Here is a 15190-nt window from a genome sequence, read left to right as displayed (position 1 = left end):
CCTGAGAGGGCGAGATAAAGTAGTTTTGGAGCAGACTGGTGTGAAATATGAACAAGGTTGAAAAATGTGGCGCTGGAAAAGCACAGGAGGTCAGGCAGCATCCGATGAGTTGGATAATCGACTTATCGGGCATAAGCCCTGCATCAGGAAGGAAATACGAACGACACTGGGCCGAACGATCTGTACTTAAACTGCTGAGTTTTATTCTCCAGCATCCGCAATATTCTATTCCATCTAAATCTCATTGTGGCTGCCTATGTAATTGGCAATGACAGAACTGCTGCGTAAATGGAACAGCGCAAACAACCTGTCCGCAAATTATAGTTTCCTGATGAAGAAGGGCTTTTGCCCGAAACGTTGATTTTCCTGCTCCTCGGATGCTGCCTGACCTGCTGTGCTTTTCCAGCACCACTCTAATCTAGACCCACAAATTACAGTACCAAGACTGCGTGGAGAGCCAAATCGAAACCTTGCAAGCGGATGATGGTTTCAGTGAGAAGAAATAAATATTTCTGCAGATTCAGTTGGTACTCCCCATTCGGAATTAATGAGGTCCTTGAACCATAACTTATGAGATGTAAGGCAGAAAAACGCTTCTGCCTTAGTTCGTTTCCCACAAAGACGTTACTCACAGTTCTCCAGTTTGTTTTACCTCATGCAATCGCACAACACAACTTCGCGCCTGATTGGTGATCAACGCGCAGGCGTGGGGGCCGGAAGCAAATCCGGACTACGCCGGCGCAAGATGTGGGCCAATCGGCAGGCGAATTGGGGCCCTCGCAGCCAATTGACGACAGTGACCCGGAGTGAGACCAATCTGAGCCAAAAAAAAGGAAAGAATCAAAGAAGGTACACTGGACCCGAAACATCGACTTTGATTTCTCTGCACGAATGTTGTTGGATCTGCTGAATTTTTCGTTCCATCTGAATGGACGACAGCACTGCGGCCAATCAGCAACCGGTGAGCACTGAGCGCGGGGGAGGTAAAGTCATTAGGAAAAGGAGTTGCCCAAAGGTCAATGGGCGAGTCCATTCGGCGGGGGTAGTCCTGCAGTGGCAGTTACTATGGTTACCCCGGCACGATCCACAATCCCATATGGCGGTTGGTACGGTGTTGTCAGTGGAGTGAAGAAGGTTGATGCGGTTTATCGGACCAGAGGAGTACAGTGAAAAATTGAATCTTAAAAAAACTAATGATTCTATGTTCCATTCCGCCTGGAACTCTAGTTTGACAGCGTTAGGGAGTTTAAACGGCGAATGGCGAGGCCCCAGCGCGTTTCTCGGCGAGAAGGGTTACGTAACTCCGGGGACTGAGGCAGTGCTAGGCCTAATTCATCAGTTTTCACTTCACTTTGTTTTCAGTAAAAGGTATGTTATTTGATTTCTGAGAAAGTACTTAAAACAAAGCTAGTTTTAAAAGTATAGTTGAGGCATCGGGGGAATTTACGATTAAAGTTTTCACGTATTAAGATAACTAATGGTATTGAATTCTGAAGTCAAGTAATCCATGGAACCGAAATGTTATTCATTGCTGTCGATATTTTAAATAATTTTGTGACATACTCTGATTAAGTGTAATGAAGTATTAAGTAACAAAATTAAATTTCTTGGCTTAAAACTTGGGACAATATCCGCCTTTCAAAGCAAATATGCCGAAAATATATGAAGTTCTGAGTTTTTTGTCAACTTATCTGTTATTTTTGTTGTTTGTTTTTGCTTGCTAGTTCTTGAATTGACTTTCACAGTAACGCTGAAATACTTAAGTGTTAAGATCAAGAACTTAGTGATATTTGGGGAAACTGATTATTAAAAGAATAATTGCCAATAAATTAAAACAAAACCAGCCTCTGACATTCCAAGGATAAAAGCCCCAGCCTATTCAGCCTTCCCCTATAAGCTCAAATCCTCCAATCCCAGCAACATCCTTGTGATTCTTTTCTGAACCCTTAACAACATCCTTCCTGTATTTGGGAGCCCAGAATTGAACGCAATATTCTGAAAGTGGTATAACCAATATCCTCTACAGCTGCAACATGACATGCAGGATCAGTTCATTCCAAAAAGGACGAAAGATCCAAGAAGGAGGCATGGGTGGTCGTAGCTGTTGAGGGAAGTTAAGAAACATATAAAGTTAAAAGAGAAAAAATATAACATAGCAAAGATAAGTGGGAAAACGGAAGAACAACAGAGGATTACTAAGAAGGAAATACGCAGAGAAAAAATGAGGTACGAAGGTAAACTGGCCAAAAATATAAAGGAGGATAGTAAAAGCTTTTTTTAGTTAAGACTAAAATTAGCCCCTTGAAGACAGAAACAGGGGAATATATTACGGGGAACAAAGAAATGGCACGTGGTTAGCACTGCTGCCTAACAGCGCCAGAGACCCGGGTTCAATTCCCAACTCAGGCGACTGACTGTGTGGAGTTTGCACATTCTTCCCCGTGTCTGCGTGAGTTTCCTCCGGGTGCTCCTGTTTCCTCCCACAGTCCAAAGATGTATAGGTCAGGTGAATTGGCCACGCTAAATTGCTCGTAGTGTTAAGTAAAGGGGTAAATGTAGGGGAACGGGTGGGTTGTGCTTCGGCGGGTCGGTGTGGACTAGTTGGGCCGAAGGGCCTGTTTCCACACTGTAAGTAATCTAATCTAATCAAATTGAATTGGTACTTCAGATCTGTGTTCACTGGGGAAGACACAAGCAATCTCCCTGAGGTAACAGTGGCTGAAGGACCTGAACTTAAGGGAATTTATATTTGCCAGGAATTGGTGTTGGAGAGACTGTTAGGTCTGAAGGTCAATAAGTCCCTGGGGCCTGTTGGTCTACATCCCAGGGTACTGAAGGAGGTGGCTCGAGAAACCGTGGATGCGTTGGTGATTATTTTCCAGAGTTCGATAGATTCGGGATCAGTTCCTGCGGATTGGAGGGTGGCTAATGTTGTACCACTTTTTCAGAAAAGTGGGAGTGAGAAAGCAGGAAATTATAGACCAGTTAGTCTGACCTCAGTAGGTTTTTGACTGAAACGTGGATTCTCCTACTCCTTGGATGCTGCCTGACCTGCTGTGCTTTTCAGCGCGAGCAGATATCCCAACCTAATTTTGTCCCATTTTCCAGCACTTGGTCCATATCCTTCTCAACTCTTCGTATTCGAATACCCATTCAGATAGGGATAACCTGAATCCTATCACATATGCCTTTTAAATGATGTAATTGTACCGACCACGTCTGGCAGCTCATTCCATACCCATTTTTTACATTTTTTTTCCTCTCACCCTAAAATCTATGCCCTCTAGTCCTGGACTGCACCCTCCCTCTTCACCGCCCCCCCCCCGCCCACCTTGGGAAAAGACTTACCCTATCCATGCCCCTTATGATTTTATAAACCTCTACAAGGTCACCCCTCAGCCGCTAACACTCCAGGGAAAACAGCCCTGGTCTATTCGGCGCCTCTCTATAGCTCAAACCTTCCAATCCTGGCAATGTCCTTGTAAATAGTTTTTGAACCCTTTTCAAGTTTCACAACATCCTTCTGATAGGACGGAGACCAGTGTTCAAGAGCTTAAAGTTCCTTGGAGTAAATATCACCAACAGTCTATCCTGGTCCATTCATGTTGATGATACAATCAAAAAAGCACATAAACACCCCTGCTTCTTCGGACAGCGAAAACATTTGGCATGTCAGCAGTGACTCTTAACAATGTCTATAGAAAGAGAGTTGTAAATTCAACCCAGTCCATCTCCCATACCAACCTCCCTTTCATTGACTCCCTCTATACTTCCCACTGCCTTGGGAAATTAGCCAGCCGAATCAAAGACCCCTCTCACCCTGGGTTTACTCTCTTCCATTAGGCAGAAGATACAAAAGTTTGAAAACAAGTACAAAGGATTAAAGAACAGCTTCTTCCCCACTTATCAGACTTATGAACACACATCTCATACATTTGAGTTGATCTTTCTCTGTAGCCAGAACACTATATTCTGCATTCTGTTCTATTACCCTGATGTACTTCTGTAAGGTATGGTTTGTGTGGAGAGCACACAAAGCAATACATATTTCTATATCATTGTGACAAAAATAAATCAAGTCAAATCAATTAATAGGGATCATTTTCATGCACTTCTGCAAAATGAGCATTGCTGACTGGCCAGCATTTTTTGCCCTTCAAAAGGTAGTGGTGAGCTGCATTCTACAAGATCTATGTTGTCCCATAATGCCTTTAGGAAAGGAATTCCACAATTTTGACCCACCAACAGTGAAGGAACGGTAATTATATTTCCAAGTCAGAATGATGACGAGCTTGGAGGAGATCTTGTAGGGGTAGTGTTCCCATATATCTCACCCTTGCCCTTCTGGATGGAAGTAGCCATGGATTTGGAAAGTGCTGTTTAAAGATCTCTGGTGAATTTCTGCAAAGTATCTTGTAGGTAGTACACACTGCTGCGACTGAGCATCAGTGGTGGAGGGAATGATGTACAATCAGCAAGAAACATTTGGCAAGTCTTGAAATAATTTTTCAGCACACTGAGTTACTGCATTTCCCTGCTATATTAAATTGAATGGTGTCTCAATGTTTTCTATTTAGGTGCCTTTGGCAAAGATGACAGAGTTTGCGTGCCTGCAGCTTGTGAGTTCCTTTGCATTTGAAGCAATGCAGAAGGTCGATGTGGTAAAACTAGCAGCTTTGAGTGATCCAGAGTTGAGGCTTCTCTTGCCCTGCCTGGTGAGAATGGCACTTTGTGCTCCTGCTGATCAAAGTGAGGCTTGGGCTCAAGATAAAAAACTCATCCTGCGTCTCCTGTCTGGGGTTGAGGCTGTCAACTCTATTGTGGCTCTCCTATCAGTTGATTTTCATGCACTGGAGCAGGATGCTACCAAAGAACAGCAGCTCAGGTATTTATTATACTTCCAAAGTTAATGTAAATGTGAATTTCTCTTGATTTGTCAGTAACCTGAGTTTGCAAATGTACAACCCATAACTAACATGAAACATGAAGTTAGGTTAATGATGTGGATCTAACTCTAAGTTGGTCGCACTCATTCTTCTGAGTTAAAAGGTTATTGGTTATAGATTGTATTTCTCTAAAGATTTGACTTTATAATCCTGCTAATGCTCTTGGTGCAATGCTGAGGTGATGCACTGTCAAAGAGCTATCTTTCAGTTGAAGTTAAATGAAGGCCCAGTATGCATTATCAGTTCGGTGTATCAATTCACATGACACTTTTCTGGACAAAGAAAACTGTTTCACCTGCATCATACCCAATACTTATCACTCGACCCAGTGTTGATTTATGGATTTGACATGACTAAAACAGATTATTTGACCATTTATTTTATTGCTGTTTTTAGAATCTTGATGTATACAATTAGTCATGTTTCCTACTGTATAATGTTGACTACGTTCAAAAACCTGTAGTTTGTGATGTTTTGAAATGTCACAAGGCGCAGAATAATTTTCCTTCTCGCTTTAATTATTGAAAAATCTTTTTCAAGAATATTTCTCAAATTTATTAACTTTCTTTTAAACAGGCACAAGTTAGGTGGCGCAAATGGAGAGAGCATCCTAGTATCACAACTACAGCATGGCTTGGCTTTGGAATTTGAGCATAGTGATTCTCCTCGTCGTCTCCGACTAGCACTTAGTGAACTGTTGGTGATCATGAACAAGGTAATAAACAAGGGCCTGAATGAATCCAAGATAGAAGCTTGTGTTCCATCTGTGCATGCCACTGCCCGAGCATTGATGAGTTCAAACTTTCCTTTTGAGGTGCAGAGGTTTGCCACCCCCATTGTTTGTGCACTTAAGGACTCCTGTCTCCACTCTTCATCCTTAAAACTGCAAAAAAAAATCAAAAGGAGGGCCATTTTCACATTAAACTCATTACTGGGGGCAGGTGGATAGGAGGGAAGTGCTTCTTTGTAGTACTGCAGACACAAGTGATATTGTTAGTAGAAATTGACAGTCAGGAAACCATCTAGTTCACCTTTTTAAAATCCTGTCGATGATCAGATATAGTAATAAAGTTTTTGAAGACTCACAGCAATCAATGTTTGCCAATTAGTCCACAATAGATGCAGGCCTGAGTGGGGATTCCGGTTATGGTGAACTCTGCACAATATTATTCCAAAGTTCCTTGTTCTGCCTGACTATATTCAGCACGTCATCGCTCCAATTTATAACAACATGCTATTTCAATTTATTTGCATTTGGCTTAAGTGACAGAGAGGAATTTATGGGAGTTGGAGAAGAGACAAGCATTGGAAAAGGGGTTGTAGGAGTATCATGTGAAGCAAGGGAGCAATGGGTTGGAAGATGAATAGGCAGAGATGAAACATTGAATTGAGGGTTTCTCCGCTTCTATCTCTGTCTTTTCTCCTGTTCCCTCTTTGAAGAGTTTGGATCATAAGTTAATTGGATTGGTCCATGAATATGGACATTGTACTACGTTGTTTTGCCATTGCATTTTGCAGTCTGGCTGGCCAAGTAACTCATGGATATTAAAACAATTTACAGACTGACAGTGAACCTGCTTAAAGGGACATGGACTTCCAAGCAAGTCATAGAGATGTACAGCACAGAAACAGACCCTTCAGTCCAACTCGTCCATGCTGACCAGATATTCCAACCTAATCTAGTCACATTTGCCATTATTTGACCCATATTCCTCTAAACCCTTCCTAGTCATATACCCATCCAGATGCCTTTTAAATGTTGCAATTGTACTTGCCACCACCACCTCCTTTGGCAGCTCATTCCAGACATGTACCACCCTTTTAGGTCCCTTCTATATCTTTTCCCTCTCACCCTAAACCTATGCCCTCTAGTTCTGGACTTCCCTAACCCAGGGAAGCAACTTTGACTATTTATCTTATCCATGCCCCTCATGATTTTATAAACCTCATTAAGGTCACCCCTCAGCCTCCGATGCTTCAGGGAAAATAGCCCCAGCCTATTCAGTCTCTCCCTATAGTTCAAATCCTTCAAAGCTGGCAACATCTTTGTAATTCTTTTCTGAACCCTTTCAAGTTTCACAACGTCCTTCCGATAGGAAGGAGACTAGAATTGCATGCAATATCCAAAAATGGCTAACCAATGTCCTCTATATCTGCAACATGACCTCCCAACTCCTGTACTCAATACTCTGGCCAATAAAGGAAAGTATACCAAACGCCACCTTAACTATCCTATTTACCTGCGACTCCACTTTCAAGGAACTATGAACCTGCACTCCAAGGTCTCTTTGTTCAGCAACACTCCCTAGGACCTTACCATTAAGTGTAGAAGTCCTGCTAAGATTTACTTTCCCAAAATGCAGCACCTCGCATTTATCTAAATTAAACTCCATCTGCCACTTCTCAGCCCATTGGCCCATCTGATCAAGATCCTGTTGTAATCTGTGAGGTAACCTTCTTCACTGTCCACTACACCTTCAGTTTTGGTGTCATCTGCAAACTTACTAACTATACCTGTTATGCTCACATCCAGATCGTTTACATAAATGTCAAAGTAGTGGACCCAGCACCGATCCTTGTGGCACTGCACTGGTCACAGGTATCCAGTCTGAAAAACAACCCTCCACCACCACCCTCTGTCTTATACCTTTGAACCGGTTTTGCATCCAAATAGCTAGTTCTCCCTGTATTCCATGAGATCTAACCTTGCTAACCAGTCTCCCATGGGGAACCTTGTCAAATGCCTTGCTGAAATCCATATAGATCACGTCTACTGCTCTGCCCTCTTCAGTGCGCTTTACTACTTCTTCAAAAAAAACTCAATCAAGTTTGTGAGACATGATTTCCCACACAAAGCCGTGTTGACTATCCCTAATCAGTCCTTGCCTTTCCAAATACATGTACATCCTGTCCCTGAGGATTCTCTCCAACAACTTGCCCACCATTGATGTCAGCTCACCGGTCTGTGGTTCCCTGGCTTGTCCTTCCCACCTTTTCTTAAATAGTGGCACCACGTTAGCCAACCTCCACTCTTCTGGCACCTCACCTGTGACTATTTATCTCAGCAAAGGGCTCAGTCATCACTTCCTTAACTTCCTATTTTCTGGCAGTGAGGTACTTGGAAAGGGAAGGCTGTAAGACCATAAGATAAAGGAACATAATTCAGCCATTTGGCCCATCAGTGTGTGCTCTGCCATTCAATCATGGCTGATATGTTTCTCAACCCCATTCTCCAGCATTCTTCCAATAACCCTTGTTTCCCTTATTAATCAAGAATCTATCTATCTCTGTCTTTAATACATTCAGCGACTTGGCCTCCTCAGCCCTCTGTGATGATGCTTTCCATAGATTAACTTGCTAACTGAAGAAATTCCTCCTCATCTCCGTTCTAAAAGATCATCCATTTACTCTGAAGCCGTGCTCAGATCCTGGTCTCTCCTACTCGTGTATCCATCTTGCCCACATCCATTCTATCCAATGCTCTCGGTATTCAAATTTTTAAACAGATCGCACCTTATCAAAGAACAGTACAGCACAGTATCGTGCCATTCATCCTGCCAAAACCTTTTCTACAGATGATGCCTTTCTAAACTCAAAACCTTTTTGCCTCTAGGTGGTCCATATCTCTTGTTTCCTGCTTTATTCAAATATACATCAAGATGCCCCTTAAACATTGCTAGTGTTTCTGTCTCCACCACCACCTCTGGTAGCGTAGTCCAGGTACTTACTGCCCTCTGTGTTTTAAAAAAAAATTGCCTTTCACGTCTCCTTTCAGCTAACCCCCTTTTATTTTAACCCTATGACCTGTATTAATTGACATTTCTACCCTGGGGAAAAGGCTCCAATTATCCATTCCTCTCATAATTTAGAAAACTTCTATTAGGTCATCCCGCATCCTTCCTTCAAGTGAACACAAATCAAATTTTTCAAATCTTGTAGTGAATATGCTTCAATCCAGGGTAAACCATTTCTGTTCCCTCTCCAAAGCATCCTTCCAAACTCTTTCGAGTACAGACACAGGGTCCTCAATGGCTCCTCATACGACAAGTCTTTCATTCCTGGGGTCATTGTCGTAAATCTCATCTGGACCCTCACCAACACCAGCCCATCCTTATTTAGATACAGGGCCCAAAATTATTCTCAATATTCCAAATGTGGTCTGACCATTGTCTTGCATAGCATCAATTGTACGTCTCTGGTCCTTGTATTCTAGCCCTCTTGAAATGACTGCGAACATTGCATTTGCCTTCTCTTTGGCCAACCAACACCATGTTAACCTTTGGAGTATCCAGAACTAAGACCTCCCCAAGTCCCTTTGCACTTCAGATTTTCTGAAACCTTTCCCTTGTGTGACTCTAATTTCATGAAACTCAACTGATGATACTTTGTAGAAACTAACAGGATCATTTTATTTTTGTGTATGTGTTGAAGTTGTCTGATTCAAATGGAGAATTTTTTATGAAGTCTTCAGAACTGTTTGAAAGCCCGGTGTATCTGGATGAAGTTGCAGATGTGCTCTGTATCCTTCAAGCAGGTAAGATTTAGGTTATCAGTGAAATTGAAAGTCATAACTCAGTTTATAGATTTAAGAAATATATATTTTCAATTATAGGTTTAAACAAGATGTGGGAATTGCACTGCTGCTGATGTTCTGCAGTGAATGTTTTCCACTGATACTGATGCAAACCAGAAATTAGTGGTGGCTGACAAGATAACTGATCTGATTGCAGAAATTAGTTACCGTCAGACTCCTTAAGTCATATAACATGGAAACAAATTCTTCAGTCCAACCAGTCTGTGCTGAATATAATCCCAAAACTAAAGTAGTCCCACCTGTCTGCTCCTGGCCCATATACCTCCAAACTCTTCCTATTCATGTACTTATATATTTTAAAAGTAATTGTACCTACATCCACCACTTCCACAGGAAGATAATTCCACACATGAACTACCCTCTGTATAAAACTTTGCCCCTCATGTCTTTTTAAAACTCTCTCTTCTCATCTTAAAAACGTACCTGTTAGTTTTGAAATCCCCCATCTTACGGAAAAGACAACAGCCATTAACACTCTGTATAACCCTGATTATTTTATAAACTTCTACAAGGCCACCTCTTAACCTCTTCCACTGTATTGAGAGAAGATCCAGCCTTTCTTTATAACTCAAACCTTCCATACCTGGCAACATTCTGATAAATCTCTTTTGAATCCTCTCCAGTTTAATAAATAATCATTGAGTATAAAAGTTGGGAAGTTATGTTGCAGTTATACAGGACATTGGTGAGGCCTCTCTTGGAGTATTGTGGTCAGTTTGGTCACCTTGCTATAGGAAGAATGTTATTACACTGGAAAGAGTAGAGAAGAAACTTACAAGTGGTCTGTGTTATAGGGAGAGGTTGGACAAGGTAGGACTCTTTTCTTTAGAGTGTAGGAGACTAAGACGGTCCTTATAGAGGTATATAAGATCATAAGAGGCATGGATAAGGTGAATGCACTCAGTCTTTTTCACAGGGTTAGGGAATTGAGGACAAGGGGGCATCAGTTTAAAGTTGGAGGGGAAAGAATAAATGGGAACCTGAGGGCCAACTTTTTAAATGCATGGTGGTACGTATATGGAATGAACTGCCAACGGAAGTGATTGAGTCGGTACATTAAATATATTTAAAAGGCATTTGCATAAATACATGGATTAGAAGGATATTGGCCAAATGCAGGGAAATGGGGTTAGCGTGAACTGACATTTTGGTCGGCATGGACCAAATTGGGCCAAAGGACTTGTCTCCATGCTGTATGACTCTAATATCCTACCTGTAACTAGGTGGCCAGAACTGGACACAGTATTCCAGAGAAGACCTCGCCAATATTCTGTACAACCTCAACATGACTTCCCAACTCCTATACTCAAGGACTGAGCAATGAAGGCAAGCATGCCAAATGCCTTTTTATAACCACCCTGTCTATATATGACGCAAACTCCAAAGAATTACGTACCCGAATCCCTAGGTCCTTCTCTTCTACAGCACTACTGCAGGACCTACTTTTGTTTGTTGTAACAAAATGCAATACCTAGCATTTATCCCGATTAAACTCAATCTTCCATTTTTCAGTCCATTCACCTATTTGATCATGATTCCTTTGTAATCTTAGAAAACCTTCTCCACTGTCTACTATGTCACCAGATTGTGTAATTTGCATACTTGCTAACCATGCCTTCCGTGTTCTCCAAATTATTTATATAAATGACAAACAAAAGAGGACTCCGAGACAATCCCTGTGGAACACTGCTGGTGACAGGTCTCCAATCTGAGGAACAACCCTCCACCACCACTCTGTCTCCTACTGTTAAGCCAATTATATATCCTGAAAATAACTTGCATATTTGGAGGAAGTGAATTGCTTGCTTATCCAAACTTTATCTGTGCCATTATACAAGTTCTTGGGTGCAAAAATCATTTTAATGTTTCAGAGTAAAGCCATTAAGTAGCACATGTGGTATGCAGTAATGTTATAATATAAATTGTGTGGTGCTTTATTTCTCTTCCCTCAGAACTTCCATCATTGTTGCCAATTACTGAAGTAGCTGAGGCTTTGCTTCATGTACGAAATGGATCATGGTTTATGTGTTTGTTAGTGGCCAATGTCCCTGACAGCTTCAATGAAGGTAATGATCTTTCTTTTAACACTTTTTTTTTACTGATGTTGTGATGGCTTTAGAAAGTCTAAGGACCAAGAATAAAATAATGTATTAAAATTCAATTTTATTCTTAGAAATGTATTCATCTTTGCAAAGATCATTGGCTTTGGTATTAGGGTTGAGATAGAAACACAGAATAGGAACAGAAGCAGGCCATTTCGCCCTTCAAACTTCCTCGACCATTCTATGTGATCATGGCTAGTCACCTACTTTGGTACCTTGTTTCTACTTTTGTCACAAAATCCTTTGATGCCTTTAGCCTTCAGAACTATACCTATCTTCTTGAAAACTTTAGATGTTTTTGCCTCCAAACATTTTCTGTGGCAGTGAATGCCACTGGCTCACCACTATCTGGCTGAAAACATTTCTCTTCATCTCCTAAATGGCCTACCCTGTATCTTTAGACTTTGACCCCTGGTGTGGTCTTCCTGCCGTCATCGGGAATGTCCTTCCTGTATTTACCCTGTCCTATTCAAATTTAAAGTCTTCCATGAAATTCCTGTCCTCCCATTCTTTTAAACTCAAGTGAATATAGTTTTGACTGATCCACTCTGTCGTCTTGCATCAGCCCTATTATCCCAGGAATCAATGTAGTAAACCTTTGTTGCACTCCCTCCATAACCAGGACATCCTTCCTCAGCTCACGAGACCAAAACTGCATGTACTGTAGTATTTTAGATGTGGTCTCACCAAGGCAAACTGTAGAAAGACATCTCTGCTCATGTCCTCAAATCCTCTTGCTATGAAAATCAATATAATCTTTGCCTTCTCTGCCTGTTTCACCTGCATGCTTGGTTTCAGCAACTTGTGTGCAAGCATATGCTTCATTACTACTCTTCTTTTCCCAAGCTATCAACATTCAGAAAATCTACCTGTCTGTTCATGATACCAAAGTGAATAACCTCCTATTTAACTACATCATGTCTGCCATACATTTATCCACTCACTCAACTCTTATAAATCACATTGAAACATCTCTGCATCCTCTTCACAGTTTCCCCTTCCACCCAGCTTTGTGTCAGAGACATTACATTTAGTTCCCACAGCTGAATTATTAATATGTTGTGAATAGCTGGGAACTAAATGCTTCCCTGCAATATTCCACTGGTCACTGGCTGATACTCAGGAAATGACCTATTTATTCCTATTCTTTGTTTCCTGTCTGCCAACCAGTTCTCCATCCATGTCAGTACGCTACCCCCAATCTAATACACTTCAGTTTTACATATGAATCTCTTATGTGGTACCTGACAAAACACGTTTTGCAAGCCCAAGTCAACCACATCCACTGGTTCCCCTTATCAACTCAACTAGTTCCAGAAAATTTGTCAAACATGGTTTCCCCTTTTGTAAATTCATTTTTATTTTGTCCAATCCTGTCTCTATTTTGAGTGCTGTTATTAAATATTTTGTAATGGACTCTACGATTTTCCCTACTACTGATATCAGGCTAACTGGTCTATAATTCCCCTTGTTCTTTACCATCTTTTAAAATTAAACAAATGGTGTTACGTTCACAATCATTCAATTCCTAAGAACTGTTCGAGTCTCTAGCATCTTGAAGGATGATCTGCTATTTCAGGGACTACTTGCTTAAATATTGAGTTGTAGATTATTGGACCCTGGGGATTTGTCAGCCTTTAATCCCATCAATTTCCCCAAAATCAATTCTCAACTAACACTGATTTCCTTCAGTTCCTCTCTTTCACTGGACCTGGTGTTCCCCCAATAGTTTTGGGACATTATTTGTATCCTTCTTTGTGAAGACAGAACCAAAAAAATGTATTTAATTGGTCTACCATCTTTTTGTTCCTTTTTATAATTTCCCCTGCTTCTAAGAAAGGACTTACATGTGTCTTCCTTAATTTTCGTTTTCTTTCCACACCCATGGAAACTTTTACTTTGTATGTTCCTCACAAGTTTACTCTCATAATCTATTTTTCTCATAATAATCTTTGTCCTGCTTTGCTAAAATCTAACTATGCTCCCAATCTTCAGGTGTTTTTGGACAATTTGTTTGCGTTCCTTGGATCTAATGCTTTCCTTAATTTCCCTTGTTAGCCATGGCCAGACCAACTTTCTAGGTTTAATTTTGTGCCAGACAGGAATAATCAATTGATGTAGTTCCTCCATGCATTCTCTAAATGTTTGCCATTGCCTATTCACGGTCATCCCTTCAAGTAATGCTCCCCAGTGTATCATAACCAGTTCATGCTTCATGCCATTACAGTTTCCCCCTATTTGGATTCATACCCTGGTCTCATAATCAACTTTGCCACTTCTTCTCAATAAATAACTCTTTCATATAATGTTGACTCCCCCTTCACCACCATGAAAAAGGCCTTGCACATGAAAAAGGCCTTGCACAGCTAGATTGTCAATTATTCCTTTCTCAGTACACAATACTCAGTCATAAGATGGCCTGTCCTCTAGTCAGTTCCTCAACATTGATCCAAAGCCATCATCTACACATTCCAGGAATTCGTCCCCTATGCTACAGTTGATTTGAATTGCCCAATCTGCATCAGATTAAAGTAATCCATTATTATAGCAGAATTTTTTTTTTGCTTTTTGCAAGGTATCACATGTACCATGATGATACCTCTGAAGGATGCCCAAGTGATTAGCTTGGTGATTTTGTCATCATTTCACACAGAGAGATATTTTGTCAATCATCATTTTATAAAGAAGTTCCGAATGTCACCTTTTATGTCACCTAGGAGTGACATTTATTTGATTCACTGTCACTAGGTTTGTATGGAAGAAGAGCCTTTAAGAATGCCGGAGGTTTCATGCAAGTACAGCAAACAACTGGGAAGGCAAATAGCATGTTGTCCTTCATTTAATGTGGGACTGGAGTACAGTAATGTAGTCTTGCTACAATTGAATAGAGCTTTAGTGAGATAATACCTGGAACACAGTGTGTGGTTTTGATCTCCATTTTCAAAAGATATATTTGCATTGGAGACCATGCTGTGAAGGTTCACTAGATTGGTCCCTTTGATCCCCTTTCTTCTATCATGAGAGATAGAATAAACTAAAGCTTAGATGAATGAGAATGTTTAATTGATAGATATCAATTTCTGAATGGGGCTTAGGAGAGTAGACCGCTGAGAGGTAGATGCTCCAACTAGAGAAAACTAAAATTAGGACAGTCTCAAAACAAGAAACACCTGTTAAGGGCTGAGATGTTTTGCTTTTTGGATTATTATGAATCCTTTGAAATTTCAGAAGGTCGTAAGTGCTTCATTATTGAATATAGTTAAGGCTGAAATATGCAGATGTTTGATGTCTCAGCATCAAGCAATATAGCCAATAGATAAAAAGTGGAGTGAAAGCCCAAAGTCAGCTGTGATTGCATCAAGTGATGGGACAGTCTCCATGGGTCATTCGCTAATGCCTACTTCCCTCTCTTCCATTCCTATGCTCTCCCCAAGCTCCCTTCTAGTGACTGGTTGCAAGCTACAAAATGTCTGAACATTTTGTCTACCAGTTGACAAGAGGTGGTGCAGAGCAAATTGGGGAAGTTCGCGCAATTGAAGGAAAATAGT

At 41.0% G+C, this 15190-nt stretch overlaps 2 protein-coding genes across 5 annotated transcripts in view; one reads left to right on the top strand and one right to left on the bottom strand.

Moving 5' to 3' along the window:
* Positions 1-806, bottom strand: part of brip1 (BRCA1 interacting helicase 1) — a 229580-nt gene extending 228774 nt beyond the window's left edge. The window contains exon 1 of one of the 3 annotated variants that reach the window (XM_072590032.1): positions 633-806. The gene's annotated coding sequence lies outside the window, so the exon portion shown is untranslated. Of the gene's footprint in view, positions 1-440; positions 603-632 lie in introns of those variants that run through there. The other 2 variants (XM_072590033.1, XM_072590034.1) reach the window with 2 other exon arrangements.
* Positions 765-15190, top strand: part of ints2 (integrator complex subunit 2) — a 60238-nt gene continuing 45812 nt past the window's right edge. The window contains exons 1-5 of one of the 2 annotated variants that reach the window (XM_072590035.1): positions 765-961; positions 4578-4885; positions 5523-5661; positions 9378-9480; positions 11493-11606. In XM_072590035.1, the coding sequence (XP_072446136.1) occupies positions 929-961; positions 4578-4885; positions 5523-5661; positions 9378-9480; positions 11493-11606 (697 nt within the window). In that variant the 5' untranslated portion in view covers positions 765-928. Of the gene's footprint in view, positions 962-1049; positions 1369-4577; positions 4886-5522; positions 5662-9377; positions 9481-11492; positions 11607-15190 lie in introns of those variants that run through there. The other variant, XM_072590036.1, reaches the window with a different exon arrangement.

The sequence above is a fragment of the Chiloscyllium punctatum genome, chromosome 19 (assembly GCF_047496795.1).
Source record: "Chiloscyllium punctatum isolate Juve2018m chromosome 19, sChiPun1.3, whole genome shotgun sequence".
Classification (NCBI taxonomy): domain Eukaryota; kingdom Metazoa; phylum Chordata; class Chondrichthyes; order Orectolobiformes; family Hemiscylliidae; genus Chiloscyllium; species Chiloscyllium punctatum.
The sequence above is the reverse complement of the archived record's forward strand: the minus strand, read 5'-3'. Positions and strand labels throughout refer to the sequence as shown.